General features: G+C 43.6%; 2 protein-coding genes across 3 annotated transcripts; one reads left to right on the forward strand and one right to left on the reverse strand.

Moving 5' to 3' along the window:
• Positions 1-1229: 1229 nt before the first annotated feature.
• Positions 1230-5523, forward strand: LOC311103812 (NHP2-like protein 1). The gene is made up of 3 exons (XM_084145457.1): positions 1230-1386; positions 4018-4138; positions 4348-5523. Exons 1-3 carry the CDS (start codon positions 1384-1386, stop codon positions 4608-4610), a joined length of 387 nt encoding a protein of 128 aa, XP_084001583.1. The 5' UTR covers positions 1230-1383; the 3' UTR covers positions 4611-5523.
• Positions 5524-5767: 244 nt separating this feature from the next.
• Positions 5768-16083, reverse strand: LOC311103782 (kelch-like protein 24). Of its 2 annotated transcripts, XM_084145435.1 has the most exons (12): positions 15965-16083; positions 14152-14446; positions 12445-12579; positions 12018-12209; positions 10353-10496; positions 9548-9734; positions 9100-9246; positions 8709-8837; positions 8224-8400; positions 7730-7876; positions 7355-7520; positions 5768-6906 (listed from the first exon to the last, which is right to left on the reverse strand). In XM_084145435.1, the coding sequence occupies exons 2-12, from the start codon at positions 14425-14427 to the stop codon at positions 6735-6737; spliced, it is 1872 nt and encodes a 623-aa protein (XP_084001561.1). In that variant the 5' UTR covers positions 14428-14446; positions 15965-16083; the 3' UTR covers positions 5768-6734. The 2 variants fall into 2 exon arrangements, with proteins under 2 accessions (XP_084001561.1, XP_084001562.1); XM_084145436.1 differs by lacking the exon at positions 10353-10496 and having other exon boundaries at positions 5780-6906.
• Positions 16084-17208: the final 1125 nt, after the last annotated feature.

The following is a 17208-nucleotide window of genomic DNA, read 5'->3' on the forward strand; positions in this document are numbered from 1 at the left end:
CCGTTATTATGAGCCGTCCTCCCCTCAGCAGCCTCCACTGGTCCACAAATGATATTAAAGAAATGTGAAGGGAGGCAGAGTGATTGAGGCCAAAATGTTGATCAGTAGGAAAGAGGGTCAAATAAGTGAAAACTTATCAGTGATGCTGAGGTTTGAGAAAGTTTTGCCGGAAAAAGTACAGAACGGATTCCTTAGTTTCAATGTTAGAGAATTTGTCCCATATGCACTGCAGTGTTTTAAATGCCAAAGAATGGGACATGTGCGGTTCAGTGTAAAGGAAAGAAAATATGTGCCAAGTGTGGAAGGAAACATGATTACGGTGAATGTGGAAGCAATGTGAAGGTTAAGTGTTATAATTGTGGGGGAGAACACACTGCAGCATTTGGTGGATGCCAGGTGCAGAGAGAGGCTAGAGAGGCTCAGCGATATAGTATCAGTCATGATGTATCATATGCATAGGATGTAAAACAGATTGGTATAACTACAGTGTGGACTGATGGGAGCTTACATGGATGTTCCTGTAGTAAGTGGACCTACTATCAGGGCTGGTGCTTCTGATGGTCCTGGCATCATTTCGAGGCCTGTTCAGAAACCTTGGCTCATTAATGTGCGGTGTCAAAGGAATGATGAATAAAGTTGACATCATAGCTTTTATTGGTAAGATTATCAATACGACTCGGGTTGTGGAAAGCAGAAATGCCAGGTTGAAGGTTATTGTGGAGCCGGCAAAAGAGATATTGAGGGTAACCGATGTTACTGTTGAAATGGTTGTTGACATGCTGAACAATCCTAAGGGTGGAGTGTTTCAACATGATATAGGTAACGTTTAATGGGTTAGGGGGGTTGGGGAGGGTTTTGGGGGGAGGGGGAGGTAGAAGTTAGTAGTGATTTATTTGGTTTTGAATTTTATTTTCATGGTAGTACAGAATTGGGCAGATCATATTTCCGTTAGGAAACACCTACTCTGAAGTGCGCGTGTGCAATAACTCAATTCGCCTTTGCGCTCCTTCTAAACAACGCAATTTAAAAAAACTTTTGCAAAGGGTAAAGTCTACAAAACTTAGTCCACTCTGTTTCTAACAGACCCTAGTTTTGGGAACAGAAAACTGTATTGAGATCAAATGTTTCACCGATGAGAAAATTAGAAGAATGTCTGCCAAAATCCATCTCTTTCCATCTTCTCCCACTTCCTGGCACCGGGCTTCCTCTCCAAGCGGATGCCTCACATTTATACATCCGGTGAAATATCTGTGTCATTGTTTTATCTGTGGACTCACTGCACATTTTTGAACACTTCTTTTAACTGGTTTTTTCTGTCCTCTGTGAAGCACACGCCGAGAGGACAGAGGGATTTCACGTCTTAATCACTGGAAATTTGAAGAAATGGTGAGCTCAACTAATGGAAGTATGACTGTGCTAGGGAAATTAGCTAGCTAGCCCGGCTAGCAAGCTATCTGTTGTTGTGTTGGGACCAACCAATTAGCTAGCTAACAATCTAGCTACTTTTATTTGATTCTGTTGAATTTGTTGTGAAGTTTGTAACATTCCAGAATATGGATATTAGCTACATTAAGTTTAGCTAGCTGCCTTATTGTATAGTTTATGAAATATCTGGCAGCACCACGCCTCATCAGCGTGGTATCGTCCAGAAGGCGAGGTCAGTACAGGTGCATCAAAGCTGGGACCGAGAGAATGAAAAACAGCTTCTATCTCAAGGCCACATTCACTGTTAAATAGCCATCACTAGCACATTAGAGGCTGCTGCTGCCTATTGAAATCACTGGCCACTTTAAGAAGTGGAACACTAGTCACTTTAATAATGTTTACATATCTTGCACTACTCATCTCATATGTATATACTGCATTCTATTCTATAATATTCTTCTGTATTTTAGTCCATGTCGCTCTGTCATTGCTTGTCCATATATGTGTATATATTCTTAAATCCCATTCCTTACTTTTTTGTGTGTATTGGGTATATGTTGTGTAATTGTTAGATATTACTGCACTGTCGGAGCTAGAAGCACAAGCATTTCGCTACATCCGCCATAACATCTGCTAAACACGTGTATGTGACAAATAAAATTTGATTTGATTTGGTAACGTTAACCACGTGTTGTTTCCTAGATGTTTAAGATATATGGATGTTTTTTAAAATTTAATTTAACCATTATTTAACCAGGTAAGCCAGTTGAGAACAAGTTCTCATTTACAACTGCGACCTGGCCAAGATAAAGCAAAGCAGTGCGAATAAAAACAACAACACAGAGTTACATATGGGGTAAAACAAAACATAAAGTCAAAAAATACAACAGAAAATGTATATATACAGTGTGTGCGCAAATGTAGCAAGTTATGGAGGTAAGGCAATAAATGGGCTATAGTGCAAAATAATTACAATTAGTATTAACACTGGAATGATAGATGTGCAAGAGATTATGTGCAAATAGAGATACTGGGGTGCAAATGAGCAAAAAGAAATAACAATATAGGGATGAGGTTGTTGGGTGGGCTAATTTCAGATGGGCTGTGTACAGGTGCAGTGATCGGTAAGGTGCTCTGACAACTGATGCTTAAAGTCAGAGATTTTTGCAATTCGTTCCAGTCATTGGCAGCAGAGAACTGGAAGGAATGGCGGCCATAGGAGGTGTTGGCTTTGGGGATGACCAGTGAGATATACCTGCTGGAGCGCATACTACGGGTGGGTGTTGCTATGGTGACCAATGAGCTAAAATAAGGCGGGGATTTGCCTAGCAGTGATTTATAGATGGCCTGGAGCCAGTGGGTTTGACGACGAACATGTAATGAGGACCAGCCAACAAGAGCGTACAGGTCACAGTGGTGGGTAGTGTATGGGGCTTTGGAGACAAAACGGATGGCACTGTGATAGACTACATCCAATTTGCTGAGTAGAGTGTTGGAGGCTATTTTGTAAATGACATCGCCAAAGTCAAGGATCGGTAGGATAGTTAGTTTTACAAGGGCGTGTTTGGCAGCATGAGTGAAGGAGGCTTTGTTGCGAAATAGGAAGCCGATTCTGGATTTAACTTTGGATTGGAGATTCTTAATGTGAGTCTGGAAGGAGAGTTTACAGTCTAACCAGACACCTAGGTATTTGTAGTTGTCCACATACTCTAGGTCAGACCCGTCGAGAGTAGTGATTCTAGTCGGGTGGGCGGGTGCCAGCAGCGTTCGATTGAAGAGCATGCATTTAGTTTTACTAGTGTTTAAGAGCAGCTGGAGGCTACTGAAGGAGTGTTGTATGGCATTGAAGCTCGTTTGGAGGTTTGTTAACACAGTGTCCAATGAAGTGCCAGATGTATACAAAATGGTGTCGTCTGCGTAGAGGTGGATCTGAGAGTCACCAGCAGCAAGAGCGACATCATTGATATACACAGAGAAAAGAGTCGGCCCAAGAATTGAACCCTGTGGCACCCCCATAGACTGCCATAGGTCCAGACAACAGGCCCTCCGATTTGACACATTGAACTCTATCTGAGAAGTAGTTGGTGAACCAGGCGAGGCAGTCATTTGAGAAACCAAGGCTATTTAGTCTGCCAATAAGAATGTGGTGGTTGACAGAGTCGAAAGCCTTGGCCAGGTCGATGAAGATGGCTGCACAGTACTGTCTATTATCGATCGCGGTTATAATATCGTTTAGGACCTTGAGCGTGGCTGAAGTATTGTGGACTCCTAACTAACTTGCATAACTGAGTCCATGAAAGTAATATAGTCTGATTTGCCCAAATTAGATAGTATCGCTAAAAGAGGGGCAAAAATGTGTGTGGCGACTGTGACCTAGCTATGTGTTTACAACATTCACTGTAGTAACTAGCTAGCTATGCACTGTTGATCACTCTGGACAACCGCTAGTGGTCGCTATTGACCTTATTTTGAGTGGATCCGTCAAAAGACAGATACAATACATAGAGACCACTAGCGGCTGTCCACGCTGTGTTGATATGTGTGGCCTGGTCCCCATATTCATTTTAACCACGATATATTTAAACCTATCAGGCTGATCCAGAAGTCAACCCTAAGGCCTACCCTCTTGCTGATGCCACACTGAGCAAAACCATCCTGGACCTTGTGCAGCAAGCTGCCAATTACAAGCAGCTCCGCAAAGGGGCCAATGAAGGTGAGACAGACCTATCTGTAGTGGAACTACGTTGTTTTGGTTGCAGGGTTGGAAACGTACAAGTTGCTTATTCCAACAAGGGGATTGTTACTGTGTTTCTCCTAGCATGTTTGGAAGAACAGCGATACAATAGACATGCCTCTTAAAGTATCACCTCACAGCTTCAGATTTGTCACTCTCTAACCTCTGCTCGCCCTCTCTTCCACCAGCCACTAAAACGCTGAACCGTGGTATCGCCGAGTTCATCGTGATGGCCGCAGACGCAGAGCCCCTGGAGATCATCCTCCACCTGCCACTGCTCTGCGAAGACAAGAACGTGCCCTATGTGTTTGTGCGTTCCAAGCAGGCCCTGGGACGCGCCTGTGGGGTCTCGCGCCCCGTCATTGCCACCTCGGTCACCATCAAGGAGGGCTCGCAGCTCAAGCCCCAGATCCAGTCTACCCAGATGGCCATTGAGAGACTGCTTGTGTGAGCAGAGAGCTCAGGATGGGGGTTGTAGGGTTAACGATGGGACGCCAGCTGCTTTTGTCATATTCATATTTTTGTAAATGGGACAGGCTATGATTTAATTTGTTGTCCTGCTTTATGTTTGATGTCCTGTCAGACTCATGTACAGAATATTCTATTTTGTAGGGCTGTGTCCATTTTGAAATGTTGGGACAGCATAGGCACAGAGAACAATGAGACAGGTATTTCACTGGATGTATAAATGTGAAGCATCTGGTTGGCGTTTCCACTCACTACCAAATATGGCGGGCAGTGGGAGAAGATGGATTTTGGGTGACATTCTGCATATTTTCTCATCGATTACACATTTAATCTCAATACAGTTTTCTGTTCCCAAAACTAGAATATGTTATGAACAGAGTGGACTAAGTTTTGTAGACTTTACCCTTTGCAAAAGTTTAAAAACCGCGTTGTTTAGAAGGAGTGCAAAGGCGAGTTGAGTTATTGAACATACGCACTTCAGAGTAGGCGTTCCCTAATGGAAATATGCAGATGTTAGTAGAACGCGCCAATAGGATATCGCTAGTGTGTGCTTGGCTCTGCCCATTATGACGTTTGTTCCCATTGTAAACGACAAGCTGTGGTCTCTTGGTTTAGTTATAAAAATCTTTGGCATAGGTATATATCTGAAGCATGGGAACAAAATAAATTGTTTAACTTGTTATCATTACTATGTTGTAAATGTGCCAATTATATAAAGAGTTTATACGGGTCAGTTTATATAGGACGTCACACTAAGCATAGCAATCACACTGTTAGCTTTCCTTATGTTGACCGTTTGTCTTAAATTGGTCCGTCTAAAGGTGAACATGTTCATTCCAGTATTTGTGTTTCATTTGGGAAACTTTCCTACATAATAAAATACGTTTTGAAATGAAGATTATTTGAATATATACATTGTGCATGTATAATTATGGAAGTCTAGGTTAATATGATCCTTTTCATTGGAGCTTCCTGTTCAAGTTTCAGCATTGTACTTGCAGGAATCAAAGGAATCTATATGGGCAGATGGATGCTTGGGTAAAAGCAATGTGGCAAAATCTGTTTAGATCCTGGCATTTAAAGAGGGCACAAGATTAGCATGCCACTCTAGATTGAGATGCACCCAGAATAGTCAGATTCAATAACCATATTGGCATCCATATGCTTTTATTCAATTCACATTTCAATGCATGGTACAGGTTTGATCCACTTTTACAGAATTAAAATGACTATTGGAAAGCGTCATACAGCTCACTCAAAGTTACCCAGTCAACATTTACTAAGCATACCGATTAGACAAATATAAACTAAACCATATAACAGGCAGTCAAAAGGCAATTGAGAACAGACCTTCCAAATTTGCATGACAACAAAACACTTCAAACATGGTTGGCTTTCTTTTCACTAATTTGTCTCTGAAATATTGTTTCACAATGGATTCTTTGGCCAATAAAGAGCATCTTTTATAAAGGGGAAATAATTATCTTCCAATTGTAATAAAATGGGTCATCCTCAACCAAAGAAATCTAATAAATACAAAACGTCACATAAAAATACACTACGATGGTTGTGGAGAGAACATCTTGCTAAGTCACCGTTGTAAGGTGATTAAGTTCTACTAAAACACCCTGACCCCAAACATTCACATAACATTAAAAGAGAGAGGGTTCCATAAGTGGGTGACGGGTCATCCATCCTAAATGATACTGTTACCATGGACACAATGACATATTGCCATGGCAACAGAATGGACCCATGCCGTTGAGTGAGTGAACAGGCTTTCATGGTGAAATAAAGACCACTTTTGTCAGGCTTGCCATTGAGGCAGTCACACTTCTGTCCTTCTCCATGGCTTAAGCCTAGAGGCGCAGTGACTTGGCAAGGTCAAGACTCATGATGAGACAGAATAGCAGCCCTACTAAGTTAGTTAGCTGCCCTCTGGTATTCTCTCTGGCACAGAGTGACTTCTGTTCAGCACCAGAACAACCAGGGACAGGTTGACTGTTTGGCAGAGATACAGTCAGAGCTCTCCAAAAGGTGGCAGTCTGACGCCATATAAATGAATGGTACTAGGACCTCTATGTCTGGAGTACTCCATCCATCCATCTCAGTCCACAGAGAACTCGGTCTCCGAGGCGGTGCCGGGGCGGCTGCCCCCGTGGGCGTCCTTCCTCAGCTGCAGAGAAACACAGCTCAGCCAGCTCCGGCTGGTGGGCATCTCCCCCACGATCTCCCAGCTGTCGGTCTCCTCACAATACCGCTCGATGGTGTCGTGGTACCTGGCGGACAGAGGGGACAGGTTGCGTAGGCTCTGGTCAAAAGTAGTGCACTACATACGGAATAAGGTGCCATTTCATCAAAATTAGTGCTATATATATATATATATATATATATATATATATATATATATATATATATATATATATATATATATATATATATATATATATATATATGGAATAGGGTGCCATAGGCAGCCCAGATACTTTTCGTATTCTCCTAAAAAAAATATAATATTTTATAGGCCTTGCACCTGCCAAATCAGGGTCGTATTCAGTAGGCACCAAACGCTTGTAAACCGACAAATGGGAAAAACTACATAAACTTGTTCAATAAGAAACGCTTGCTTTCATTTTCTGTTGAAAACCATTTTGCTATGGTGTGGCCTAATAAATATAATCAAGCTGAATATGCTTAGATAAGGCTTGACATGGCGCTGTCTTTTACCTGTCCCAGCCCTCCTCTCCACCCAGCACGTAGATCTTGCCGTCCACCACGGCCACACCGGGCCGGTAGCGCCTCTCCCTCATATGGGCACACATTGTCCACTGGTTACTCTTGGGGTCGTAACACTCCACCTTGTCTGTGTTCTCTGTGGACGCGTGCCAGCCACCTAGGAATGGAATACAGGAGAAAATCCTAATGTATTTTTCCACAGACAATGTGGAAATATCCTCTTGGCTTCAAACTAGGGCCTTACTACTTTTCTCCTGGTCAGGTCACGTGTTCAGGGAAAGTCAGTATGTATCAAGCATCTCAGAGTAGGAGTGCTGATCTAGGATCAGGTCCCCCCTGTCCATGTAAAAAACTGATCCCTGATACCTATGACGTAGATTTTCCCCTTTAGGGTGCAGGCAGCAGAGCCGGAGCGAGCGATCTGCATTGGGGCCACCTCTGTCCACACGGACGTTTTAGGGTTGTACACCTGGGCCAGGTCTGTGCCGTCACCATCCTCTAGAACAGCACCACCTAGGAGCCAGGAGGACACTGATAAGTTACAATGATCTAATATTAAAGATGACCTGTAGACAATTCAAACTACAACATAAAGCAATTACAGAAAAATAATATCAACCAAGCTGAACCTATAGTTGCTGTGACTGTCTACAGTAAATACTTTGCCTGCATTTATACAATCATCCCAATTCTGATATTTTTCCCACTAATTGGTCTTTTGACCAATCACATCAGATCTTTTTCAGAGCTGATCTGATTGGTCAAAAGACCAATTAGTGAAAGAAACATCAGAATTGGGCTGCCTGTGTAAACGCAGCCATAGAGTTCTCTGGAAGTGGGTGAGCAATGATCTCCCCTACCTGTGACATAGAGCAGTCCATCCAGTGACACCACGGCAGGGCTGGTGACGGCCATCTTGACCGACTCCATGAACTGCCAGGTGTTGGTGTGGGGGTTGTAACACTCTACCGAGTCCAGGCGGGAACGGCCCTCCCAGCCCCCCACCGCAAACACATAGCCATCCAGCATCACCAGACCTGGAGGGGAGGGATGGGGACATATTAATGGAAGATCCAGCCTGCTCAACTTTAAACAGAGAGGATCATCCAATAGAAGTCTATCATCAAACAGAAGTCTGTCAGCACTCACAAATGATGTACTATATTGGCTGTTGTTTTATTCCATTACAGAAGTCATGGACGGGGACCTAACCTGTTAAGAAAGGTCACAAGTCCCCGGCTGTCCTTCTAACCAGTGTTATGTAAGATTTTTGTTTTTAGTGCTGACATGTCAGACAGTATGTTAAAATGGAGAAATAAATGGGTAGAATTGACTGAATTTTTACCTAGCTCTGAGCGGGCTACGTTCATGGGGGCCATCTCCAGCCAGGAGTCGAAGCAGGGGTCATAGCGCCACATTTCTCTGCTGGCCGAGCCATCAGGGAACTCCCCTCCAGCCAGGTACAGAGTGGAGCCTGGGGGAGAGAACAATGAGAGTGGAATAGATTAGAAAATAATAGTATAGAATAAGAATATCATAATTTGTCTATTCTGTGAGAAACTGAAGTGTGTATTTTCTTCATCTTATACTGTACACAATTACAATAAAAAGAAACAAGCCATTCTCAAGCATTAGGTCAAATGTAACAAAGGTCCTATAACAATCTATAACATACAGTAGTAGGATCCATCTTATCACTAGGTGTTAATATACAAACTAAACCAAATGGTCCTCACCTGAAACCACCAGGCCGTGTTTACTGACAGCGAAGGGCAGGCAGGCCAGACTCTTCCACTGGCTGGTAAGGGGGTCAAAACTCTCCACGCTACGCAGCACCACCTTGTCGTCCTCTCCCCCCACCGTCACAATCACCTCAGCTGTCCCTGTCACAGAGAGAGGCCAGGAGAGACAGATGTCACTGGGAAGCCACAGGGGACTAGGAGCATCAGAGAGCTGATAATTGTATTAAAGGCAGTTGGTAGAACAATCATCCAGGCATGCCAGGGTTTGATGGTGTTTGTTTTAAATGCCGTTGTGTTTGCTTCGGAAAGTTAATTAAAGCGCTAGGCGTGTGGAGGAGTTTGAGAAGTGGGAGGTTAAATGTGTGTGAGTCCTTGTTTTTGTGCGTGACAGGGTGTATTTGGAGTGTGCTTATGTGTATGTATCCATGCGTGTGGTACCTACCTGTGGACCTACGTGGGCGTGCCCGGGGGCAGTAGAGCTCTCCTCGTCGGTCCTGTAGCAGCAGGTAGTCCTTGGCCTCAGAGATGAGCCTCTGACAGCGCTGGGACTCCCGGACCACCTCCAGAGACTCAATCACATCGTGGATGTAGTACGGGCTGATCAGTGGCAGGCGGATGTGCTCCAAGACCTGCAGGGAGACATGGGTTAGAATAACTGGAGACACATACACTGAAAACAAACACACCCGAACTCACTGGACACATACACATAGACATGAGCAGACAGACACAGGCAGGCATCTCCATCCCACCTCTACAGTTTTATATACACATTAAAACACAAGGACATAGGACCTAACCTTCAATTTAGTTATTTTAATTTAAAAGGTTAGGTCCTATTCCATTGTACCAGAGCGACCTTGATACCTCCACCTTCCACTAAAACATGATAGGATCGTGTAGGCTGCTGACCTCTGACCTATCCATAATGACACCGAGTCAAATCTGAGAGGCTCTAAATCCTATTGGTGCCAGGCTAGGGTGACACCTCTCAGGGCCCATGGTTACTACAGGACCAGACAATGGGGTTCTAATCCCTAACGTTTATGTAACGCTGAGTGACTGACATCTGGGGTCTCGGACAGTCAGATCTACTGGGGATCCCAGAGCTTAAAACCACACACAACACAGTCAACAGAGAACTGTAGGGAGGGGGCTTAGCATAGAGCTGGCCACAGATCGCCTAGATACCGCTCAACACACGGACAAATGGGGACCACTGCATTGACTGTTGTTTCCACGCTGACCTTTTCAAAGCTCTGCCTGCGGGTGGCGGTCTTGTCCAGCCACAGCATGGTGGCCTCGAACACTGTCTCCTCCTTGGCCACGTTCAGGTGGTCGCTGGCAATGATCTCTGTCAGCTTGTCTGCACACAGAGACAGGAACTCTTCCTGGGGGGGGGGACAATGGACCACAGGGATGTGTTCATTAGGTTACACGACTGAGAACGTTTCAAAACGTTTTGACATTTAAAGTCCATGTAGTCTCTCCCTGTTTTAGTCTGGTTTCTTCTTTTTGGTGCCTAATGAACAGGCAAGGGGCCAGTCAGGGGAACAAAAGACAGTTGACTATGATGTCACTTCTCCTTTCTTTCTCACAGGCAAAGAATGGGAATGTCTAAACAATGACACATGAGAGATGTCCTCTCCTTCGTCTGCACCAATGTTCCCTCAAAGAAAATTGGGCACTGAGCAAATTTCAGGTTTGCGTTTACTGTGAACACTGAGGCTGTACCCGCTTTACGTTACAGTTTTAACAGTGGACAAGTAGACTACTGTGGCTATTTAATCATAATGTAGGCCTACCAGAGTGGTCTACCATCAAAAACAATGGAGAAAAATGCAATAACTTCCAATAACATTTTTAACATAGAAATAGCTGTTCTATCATTCAGCCTACTGTAGCAGCCAATGTGTGGTGTTCAATGTAGGCCTACATTCCATGAGACTTTTGAAAAAAACATGCAGGGCTTAACATTAACCGGTTATCCACTTGTCCTTCAGACAAGGAGGTAGCTGAAAATGTTGTGTTTGATGCAAAAAGAAAGTTTACAAAATAAAATGTATTATTATCCCATACCATTATTACAGAGAATCAGGCAAATTCTGCTACCCTCTGCCTACTGGCTACTTAGCTTATTCAAGACAGTTTCAAAATACAACACTGCCCCTTTAAGACATAAAAAAAGCTCTTTACCTGACTCGCTTTTCAAAGATAAATGCACACATTTTGTGCTCTTGTAGGAAGCAACCACTCCCCAATTGACGACTAGAAATTTGCTATAACTGGGCTAATAACTCACTAACTAGCAAAGAATATGAACAAATGTGCACAGGTGGCTACATGCAGCTTTCGCTTTGATCTCAAAACAAGCCCAGTTCAAAGTGAACGGCACAGATCCATATATGACAATAGCTATTTGCGTATAGGCCCACTGCAGCTCTGATTGGTTATGGCGCACCGGTCTGTGTAGAGTACGGGCTGAGTTGTGCCTGTCAATGCAATAGAATCCTACTCCGATGCGCTCAGCCTACAACAAAATCTCTTGCACAGTTAGTTTTGCATACTAAGTCTTGTATAGTTTGTTTTGTTTCGGTATGTTACATTGAAAGTGGCTAATATTGCGTTGTTTCGATCACAATTCCCACAGTACAGCGAAACGTTGATAGTGTTAACTAAAGGGGAAAACTCTAGAAAGTTGCTTCTCTGCACGGTCTGATATTTATTCTGTGCTGCAGTCCGAGAGGAGTTTAGAGGGAACATTGGTCTGCACTGTTCTGAATTAACAAGACGGGTGAAACAAAATACCTCTCTGGGATCAGTGTTCAATGCAGCACATGAAAAATACATTTTAACCTATTGAGACACCCCAGGTTTGGACTACACAACCCAGACCTCCCTTCCTATCTCACCTGTTGGCAGACACTGCCGAAGTGCTGGAGGATGTAGTCCATGCTGCGTTTCTCCAGCTCCCTGCAGGAGTGGGCCTCAGCGAAGCAGTGGATGCCCACACAGTTCATCTCATCCATCTGGCGCTCCATGAAGCGGCAGCAGGCCTCGCGCACCGCCATCACGTCCAGGAGGTTGGCCGCAGCCAGCAGGGCCTGGGGGTCACATGTCAATTCAGGACAATGACATTTGATTTCAAGACAGTCAACTCAGGAGATTGATTGAGTTTTTTACATTTATTTAGGAAATGAAAAGTGCCATTTACTGTATTTCTGACTAGGAATGAAACGGACTTCAACTCTGGTGTACTACAACTTCCATTTAACAACTGCAACGCTAAACCAGAAGCTGACTACAAAGTGAGACTGGAAGACAATGGTTCTACCTCACCTGCACGTTGGCCTTGGAGATGACCACCTCAGCCGTGTAGGCGTAGCTGACCAGCATGCCAATCATCTGGGACTCCACTCCGTTGATGGCCACCCGCTCCTGTCTGGACTCCATCAGGTCTGTGGAGAACATGGCCTGAGGAGGACAGAGGGGAGGGCATAGCATTAGGAAAAGAGAGAAACAGACTCCTGCCAGTGGAAAAGCGCCAACAGCAAATGATCACATTTAAGTACTTCAGGTCTGCAGTGAGTGACAATATAAGATGCACTGTCATCAGTGAACTGTATCCATTCAGTAAATAGAATAGTTCAGGAGCAGGGGCATCGTCAGCTAGCTCATCCCCGTTGCACCACTGTATTGCACTCTGGGTCTCTGTAGTATAGTAGTTATAATAATAACCTCGAGGCCACCAGTCTGACTGTCCGGTATGAGTTGGTAAGTGTTAGTGGATCATACGCAAAATTGCCACAGCGGATTGGAGGACATATCCCCCCTCCAATATTCTGAACAGGTCGATTATAGAATAACAGGAAATTGTAGAATACCAGGACATTTGATTTAAAACTGCTAAATGTTCTCTCATCCTCATGGCAAAATGTGAAGAATAGCATGAGATGAGCTATAAAACAGCACATTTCTCTCTGCCCCATGGCAAATGTGTAGAATCGCAGGAAATGAGCTTTAAAACTGCAACATTTTCTCTCACCCTCATGACAAAATTTGTAGAAAAGCATTATAAAACTGCACTGCGTTAGTCCGGCCCTGTTCGGACGCACTGCTCCTCCTCCGCTGTCTATACAGCCCACTATATATTTGCGCCCCTCCCGCTACCAGTAAGTGAAGTATTACTAATTTACAGTTTCAATGGAGACTCTCCCTGACTCTCTTTCTCTCTCCAACAGGCATTCAGCCAGTCCTTAGTTCAAGGTATGTTTTAGCTCAACCTCCACCTGTAAACTATGAAAACTACAAAACTTGATAGTCAATGTATGATCAACTTAGTATATGATATCCTATGTAAATATTAATGTGCATCATTATAATAGTACTCAGTCTTCATCTTTTGTGTATTATTAATATTTGAAATACTTTCATTGATGATGGTGACTTATCCTTTCAAGTAGCCCTCAAGAGGCCAGGGCATAAAATCATGTCAGACTGTAGAATTGCAGGAACTTTTTTTATATGTAAATATTCATAATTATAATAAAACTCAGTCTTCTTCTTTTGTGTCTTCTTAGTATTTGCCTCGAAATACCTTCATTCATGATGGTGCTGACTTATCCTTCCACTTGTACTCAAGAGAGGCATAGTAAGTCATGTCAAACTGTGCAGAATTGCAGGAAATGCCTTTTAAAATGTCCTAAAACATTCACGTCTACTGTTTTTCCCCCTGAATATCTACACCACAATTTAATTTACATATACATTTTAGCAGACGCTCTTATCCAGGAGCAATCAGGGTTAAGTGTCTTGCTCAAGGGCACATCGACAGATTTTTCACCTAGTTGGTTCAGGGATTCAAACCAGCGACCTTTCGGTTACTGGCCCAATGCTCTTAACCACTAGGCTACCTGCTGCCCTTGTAGTGTATGCAACTTTCTATGTCTGCTCTTGGACAATATGGTTTTGTACTCTTTTCCCAATGATAACTTCAACACTCCCTGAGGTGATTAATATAGTTGTACTGTACACCACTGTCCATACCTGGAAGTAGGAGCTAAAGGAAGCCAGTACGATGCGGTGACAGGGGAACTCCTGCCCCCCACAGCACAGTGTCACATCACAGAAGGCATTGTTGAGACGTAGGCTGTTCAGACCCTCCAGGACCTTGTTGGGGTGCCTGGCCTCCACGAACACATAGTCCTCACTGTCCAGCGAGGCCAGGGGAAAGCCAGAGTCCTCGATGACAGGAGATGGGGGCAGGAAGAAGGTGGCAGAGGGGGATGTGGCCGAGATGTTCACAGCAATGATTTCGGCCATCCTTTCACTTTAGTCAAGTCTGTAGGGGAGGAAGAGGCAGATAGACAGTAGGCTACAGTGTCTTTAGCCAGCAGATCTGACCCACTTGCTTACAGCTACACTAGGGTCGGACAGCATTCCTGTGTAGATTAAGACACCGCGGAGCCGGCGCGAGAAATGGCTCGGAAAACATACCTCAATCCAGGGATGAGAAATGTGTTGTACATGTAATTTTCCCAGCATCCCAACTGTTACACCGACCTCATGCTAGTTAGCGGTAGCCACAGCAGCCATTATGGAATGGCATGGTGCGTTGAACAACCAAATGGCTGCTGTGGCTTCTGCTACCTAGCCATAATACCACTCCAGTGACACTTTTTCCAGAAAAACTAGCAGTCGTGCAATCTTCTCGGTGGAACAGTTTGGATCATGGGAAAATTCAGAGTACAATGCATTTCTCATCCCTGGATTGAGGTATGTTTTCCGAGCCATATCTCGTGCCGGTGCCACGGTGTCTTAAAGCAGATTTATACTTGATCCGACAATGCAGTCGGGAGGCTCCATATGAAGGGTGTGACGCAATAACGACGCCTCCGGAGGTCTGTGGAGGCCAAATCAAGCTCCGTACGGCGATGCCGTGCGCCTCCAAAATGTTGTAATTATGTGAATAATAGCTCTGCATTGACATGATTGGTTGGCGGTATGTCCTGTATAAACACAAACTCCCTTCCCTGACAACAGCTCTGCGAATTGCAAGAAGTATGAATGCCCTGACTTCTTCAGAGCCGCATCGCAGTAAATGCTGTGTCTGACTGAGCATGCAGTCTTTAAATCGACACAGGAATGCTGTCCGACCCTAGTGCAGCTGTAAGCAAAACGGTTGGATCTGCTGGCTACAGTGTATTTTCCCCCAGCTGGCCTGTCAAGAATCCTTTCAGTCCTGTCAAGAATCCTTTCAGTCCACTGGGGCAACAGTCTCCTGTCATATACTGCCCTCTCCATAACAAATATAATATAATATAATATATATATATATATATATATATATATATATATATATATATATATATATATATATATATATATATATATATATATATATATATATATATATATAAGAGGTGGCAGTGAGGGAATTCATAGCAGCATCACAAGTGTCTAGTACAATTTCAAGACCAGATAATGCATTCCAGTTGACACAACATATTGTAGTAATGACATTTCCCCCTTGTCATGGCAATAACACAATTTTCAACCAAAGCAATAATTATATTTGAGGAAGCAAGCTGAATCTCTCGATTGAAATAGTGCATTGAAACTCAAATTAGAACACTACAGATGCCATTCATGTGACTAATCACAATGAATGTGATTAAAAAACTAACTAGCTAGTTTGTTTTTGCCGAAGATTTCTGGAAAGCGCTGACTGACACTGCTGACAACTGCTAAGTTAAATGATGATCGACACTTGCCTCCTAAAAATTGTCTTTACTGCTCAAATTCTAAGACAGCAGACCGTGCACTTCTACCCTGAGATCGTGGTAATATGTTACATTACCTGATAAACATTGCCGTATCAATAGAACAATCCAAATTTGTCAGGTCTCGACCGATAAAATTGTTTATCAAGAGTCGTGACCACCAGACGCCATGTCTTATTTTCTCTCTTTTTGAAGTACAGCAAAGTAAAACAGAGCTCCTTATCGCCCCCTGCTGTTTAGGTTCTCGAAGGTCCTTGCTTGGTTACGCATTTACATTTTTACATTTTAGTCATTTAGCAGACGCTCTTATCCAGAGCGACTTACAGTTAGTGAGTACATACATTTTTCATACTGGCCCCCCGTGGGAATCGAACCCACAACCCTGGCGTTGCAAGCGCCATGCTCTACCAACTGAGCATGTAAGGTTACACCCTAAAAGGTTGATCCATCATGTACCTGTTCAAAGTATAATGTAATAAAACACATTTTGGGTATATCAGTTAGTCATACTGTATTTTTTATCTAATTTGAAACTCCACCTAGGTGTAACTCGACAAAAGATGTAACTCCACATATTATCACCAATAGCCATAATACCACTCCAGTGACTCATGGTTACATCAGAGATAAACTTTGAAAATGTCAGTGGTGATCCTATGCAATGTATGACATAGTCTGATTTCATATAATGACCAAAATCTGCACACTGGTACATACAATACTGGTTGTAGTCACTTACAGTTCAGGTGAAAACAACTATTCAGATTTTTACATTTTAGTCATTTAGCAGACGCTCTTATCCAGAGCGACTTACAGTTAGTGAGTGCATACATTTTTTCATACTGGCCCCCCGTGGGAATCTAACCCACAACCCTGGCGTTGCAAGCGCCATGCTCTACCAACTGAGCTACACGGGGCCTTACTAGAAAGTTTCATAAGGAAAACATTTTAGACTTAAGTGATACTTGATCATCCTGACCATGACAAGTTGTCCACCAGACACATCCCATGTAGATAATTGGCATGAACTTGTCTTCTCCCTCTCTCTGTGTCCTCTCCATTGTAGCCAGAATCAAAAGCTTTCCGTCTGTGCTGCCTGCTGGTGCAGGTGACTCCTCTTCCCTTCATTGCCTGGTTGACTGGGTCAGAAGAACCTCCTGACCGTGGCCTGCTAGGATTAATTCTGTCTGCCTCTCTATCATACGAGCTATGTGTCTAATAAACATTTAAGATATTTTTTTAATTGGGTGGCAACAAAGGCTAGATTCACATTACTAGGGCTCAGAGTTTTTCCTCGTCAGGTCACGTGGTAAGGAGAAAC

Source organism: Coregonus lavaretus (assembly GCF_964263955.1).
Source record: "Coregonus lavaretus genome assembly, chromosome: 2".
Taxonomy (NCBI): Eukaryota; Metazoa; Chordata; class Actinopteri; order Salmoniformes; family Salmonidae; genus Coregonus; species Coregonus lavaretus.